Below are 4,553 nucleotides of genomic sequence, written 5' to 3' on the forward strand. Positions count from 1 at the left end.
AATTTTAAATTACATTTAAAACAAATGTAATTTTAATATATTGAATTGTGATAAAGTGTATTAGGGTGTGTGAGAAGTATGTTTGGTAGTTAAATAAGGTGTATTTAATTAATTTTATATTTTTATTTAAATATTAGAGTGTACTTAGATCATATAGTATATTCAGTTAATTTTAAGGTTCGTTTAACAACACTTGCATAAATTTATGCTAAGGAAAAGAGCAGAACCATCATATTCAAAAGTTGCAAAGACTGGGCTTTCCACACAGATCTGTACAAGTATCATTTGTACAAGGTTGTATCGTTAGCTCTATACCATTATAACAAAATGTCGGGGCCCATTTAAACCTAAGTACTGATGCGATCACAGCACATGAGCAACCTAATTTCTACCCGTAACTTTTAGATAAACCCTTCAAATGATTTCTGAACCTGTGCAAACTTTGGCTGAGTTGACGAAGCTGCAGCAAGGCCCTGAACTAACTTGATCACATCAACTGTGTCATCAAGATAGTATTTTGCCATGCTTGGTTTTTGACCAACAGTGCAGGCAAAAACTTCTGCTATGGATGGCACGGAGGGATTGGAAGATGAATGCACAATACTCTTAAACATGTCTTCATCTGACCGGTCATCCCCGATGCACAATAGAAAATCCGGTGGCTTCCCCCTACTTTGCATCTTCGAGATGAGATTCTGCACAACTATGCCTTTGCTCACACCCTGAAATCACACAGACGTCCATTACAAATTACAATGAATTCGCAAGTCCCACAGGAAAATAAAAACCAATTGAAATGACCCTTCATCAACATTTTCGACTAACAAAATGAATTTTTCATCTCCTAATTCCTAAACTACTGATGGCTGGATGTATCGAAATGTTTAATACGATGCATACCTGCGGTTTCACTTCGACAATGTGTTGGCCCCTTTTAACGACTACAGGTTCATTGATTAGCACACTCTCTAGATGATCAAGAAGCTCCTTGGCCTGAGAAGAGCCAAAATGAGGATCGGCATCTTGATGATGCCAGACCAATGCACTTTCTTTCTGCTCTATGAAAGAGCCATCAGTTGCTTCTGTGTATGGCTCCATAACAGGCAGTACAATGTTTTTCCAACCGAAGTCCATTGCTAAGGTACAAGTCTCCCAAGGGGAATCCTTAGTCCACCTGCAAAAACAGAAATAATCAATTAAGAGACAACACAAAAGGTGGCCATATATGTAATGAGCAAAGAAACAAATTTCACCTAGTTAAGTAGCCATGTTCTGCTGACAACCCCAATTTCTCACAAAGAGAAAACCACTTGCTGAGAGAATCCTTCTCTCTGCCGCTCACAATGAAAACCACATTTTTCGGATCGTTGCATAAGCAATTCAAAACTGAAATAACTTCACCGCTTGGGGCTTTGTCCACCGAAGCCTGAGGCGTCATAGTGCCATCATAGTCCAATAAAATCAACCGGCTATTTGCATTTTTGTAAGCATGGGCAATGTGATCCACAGAAAGCTTCCTGAAGTTAGGTCCCAAAGCAACAACTCTGAATCCCAAACCTAAACCAATGCCCCAGCACCGCCTGCGGTAATGCTCTCTACAAGCTCTCTCAAGGTCTTGATCGAAGCTTCGCGCCCAATACGCAACATCATGAGAGCTAATATACTTGTAATGCTTGTCGTGGCGAAACTGTTTCTCTGCCTCCGGCATTGTGGTGGCCAAGTTTATTGCGTCAGAAACAGCATCGATGTTCCATGGATTGACGCGGATTGCACCACTGAGAGATGGAGAACAGCCAATGAATTCAGACACGATGATGACACTCGTTTTAGGCCTATCTGCCTCATCAATCCCCAATGCCCTGTCCAGAACAGGGCTGCCCTGCCTACAAACAGTATACTTGTAAGGCACCAAATTCATCCCATCCCTCACAGCATTTACCAAACAGCACTCCGAAATGGCATAGTATGCAGCCTTCTCTTGCGTTGTAAGCGGGCCATTGATGACAATGATCGGCTGGTACCCCGGTTCGCCATACCTCTGATTGATTTCTTTTGCAATAGCACTGGTCTCATTCAGCACATCCTGCACATCCTTACCCCGACTTCGCGCCGGGTTTGTTATCTGCACAAAAACCACTTTCCCCCTCAAATTCTGATGCTCCTCCAGAAGCTGCCTCATTGCCAGAAACTTCAAACTAATCCCCTTAAACAAGTCCAAATCATCCACCCCTAAAATCACAGTCTTCCCCTCAAATTCCTCCTTGAGTTGCTTCACCTTCCTGGCAGTATCCTCAAGCGACAAAACGGATTGAAGCTGACCCATATGAATCCCAACAGGCAGCATCTTAATACTCACAGTTCTTCCATAATATTCCAAACCCATGTAGCCCCTTTTGAACTCATAATGAAGACCCAACATTCTGCTACAACATGACAGAAAATGCCTTGCATAATCAAATATATGGAAACCAATCAGATCACAGTTCAACAAGGCCCGAAGAATCTCTTCGCGTACCGGTATCGTCCTGTAAATCTCCGAAGAAGGAAAGGGACTATGCAGAAAGAAACCAAGCTTAACACGATAATACCTCTTCCTCAAGAAAGTAGGCAACACCATCAGATGATAATCGTGGATCCAGACGAAATCCTCATCTGGGTTCAATACCTCTATGATTCTATCGGCAAAGGCCTTGTTTGCCGACACGTACGCCTGCCAGAGTGCACGGTCGAACCGTGCACCGTGGCTCGGCGTCATGGGCAGCATGTAGTGAAACAGAGGCCAGAGATAATGCTTACAAAACCCATGATAAAACTTGTTCTGCACGTCCATAGATAAGAAGGTGGGGACGCACCGAAACTCGTGGAGAAGCAAGCTCGCCACTTCGTCTTGCTCCGATGGGTCGATCTCGGCCTTCAAGCAGCCGACGTACAAGACCTCCACGTCGGGCTTGAAGCCGTCTCTGAGTTGCAGCACCAGGCTGTCATGGTCCAATTCAAAAGACCACTTACTGGTTTTCGCGTCGCGGGAGGCCCGAATGGGCAGCTGGTTGGCGACGATGATTCTCCGCTGGTGCGGAACAGGGGAATCGGCCGGGACGTCGTCGTTTTGGTGGTTGTCGTCGGTTTCGAACTCCGATATGACTCGGGGGACTGTCATGAGTTTTGGGATCGGAGTGGCGGTCCAGAAATCTTCGATGGGATCCAAATTCAATAAATCAAAGCAGGATCTCGATAGCATACTCGGAAACAATGGCACCCAAGAAAGCTTTTTTTTTCCCTCTGTTTTTTGTTTTAGAAAAAGAATTTAACAATGGTGTTGTGATTTTTGATTTGGGTGTGTTGAGTTTATATGTGGGTGTTGCAGACGAAGATGAATCTTGGAGTTAAGGAAACGAAAGATGATGTTGATTCTAATTCCATAAATTCTAAAACGAGCTCTAGTTTTCTCTAGAGAGAGGAGAGAGGAGAGAGAGAGAGAAAAAAAACAGAGTAAGTAAATTAGTGATTTTTAAGGATAAGAACGAAAGTGAATGCGTTATGTATGGGGACGTAAAAGGAAATGTTTTGGACGGTGTGGATTAAGTGGATCACCGGATAAACCTGATCACAATCAATGCACTCGAGCGTATGGAATGTTGGTGGTGCACTTGGCAGAAAAATTTAGTTACAATCCTAATAACATTATTTTATTATTTTTAATAAAAATATTATGTTACTTAAAAGTATTATTATATACGTCATAATATTATTAGTTGAGATAGCAAAATAGTATTATCACTAATTCGTGGAAGTGTTTATTTGCAACGCAAGCCCTAACTAATAACTAGGCCTGCTATAAAGTTTTAATTTTCATTAATTTGTTTTCTTTTTAGGATTTTGTTTTCAATTTGTTTAAGCCTGATAAATAAAGAGTTTTGAATGCTTTTCTATATTGTTTTTTTTTAACATCCAACATTAATGTAATATACTGACATTCACATCCAATTTGGATAATGTGACTGAATGAGGGCCACATTGATTTGAAATTAACTATGTTGAAATTAATACAATAAATAATACCAAAAATTAAAATAGACATGATAGAATAGATAAATAAGAGAACGATTGCCAAATTCTTTTTTCTTTTCTTTTTTTGCATCAGATTAATTAGGTTTTTTTTCTTCATTTGATTGCTATTTCCAAATTTTATCATTGACTTTTTTTTAGAGATATTTTATTATTGACTTAAAAATTTGAATATATATTTCTCACTAGTCGCTCATCAGAAATCAACTATATTATATTGATAATAATAATTTTCAAATGCATAATTTATAGAAACAAAGTTTTGGTCAATATAAGAAACAAAGTGAAGTCAAAGCTAATTAGAGAAACTACTGTCAAATCCCTTTTTGTCCTTTTTCATTAGATTATTTAGATTCTATTTTATTGTTATTTCTGTAATTGATTAGTGATTATGAAATTTTTGTTTTAATATATCTTTCTCACTGATAATAAATTAACTAGTAAATTAATTTAGCATTTCCAACTTCCTAATCATGACTTTTTTTATT

General features: G+C 39.4%; 1 protein-coding gene across 1 annotated transcript; it reads right to left on the minus strand.

Annotated features, from left to right (window-relative positions):
- Positions 1-202: 202 nt before the first annotated feature.
- Positions 203-3,551, minus strand: LOC117630924 (probable alpha,alpha-trehalose-phosphate synthase [UDP-forming] 9). The gene is made up of 3 exons (XM_034363795.1): positions 1,254-3,551; positions 901-1,174; positions 203-722 (listed from the first exon to the last, which is right to left on the minus strand). The coding sequence occupies exons 1-3, from the start codon at positions 3,236-3,238 to the stop codon at positions 402-404; spliced, it is 2,580 nt and encodes an 859-aa protein (XP_034219686.1). The 5' UTR covers positions 3,239-3,551; the 3' UTR covers positions 203-401.
- Between the last annotated feature and the right edge of the window lie 1,002 nt (positions 3,552-4,553).

Source organism: Prunus dulcis, chromosome 1, assembly GCF_902201215.1.
Source record: "Prunus dulcis chromosome 1, ALMONDv2, whole genome shotgun sequence".
In the NCBI taxonomy this organism is placed as follows: domain Eukaryota; kingdom Viridiplantae; phylum Streptophyta; class Magnoliopsida; order Rosales; family Rosaceae; genus Prunus; species Prunus dulcis.

Bases quoted from the DNA above. Each gene is read 5' to 3' on its own strand.
- LOC117630924 (XM_034363795.1), bottom strand. From the start codon at position 3,238: ATGCTATCGAGATCCTGCTTTGATTTATTGAATTTGGATCCCATCGAA. The intron at 1,175-1,253 runs GTGAAATTTGTT...CTGTTTTTGCAG, and splicing joins GAACATGGCTACTTAACTAG to GTGGACTAAGGATTCCCCTT. The intron at 723-900 runs GTATGCATCGTA...GTGTGATTTCAG, and splicing joins TTGTCGAAGTGAAACCGCAG to GGTGTGAGCAAAGGCATAGT.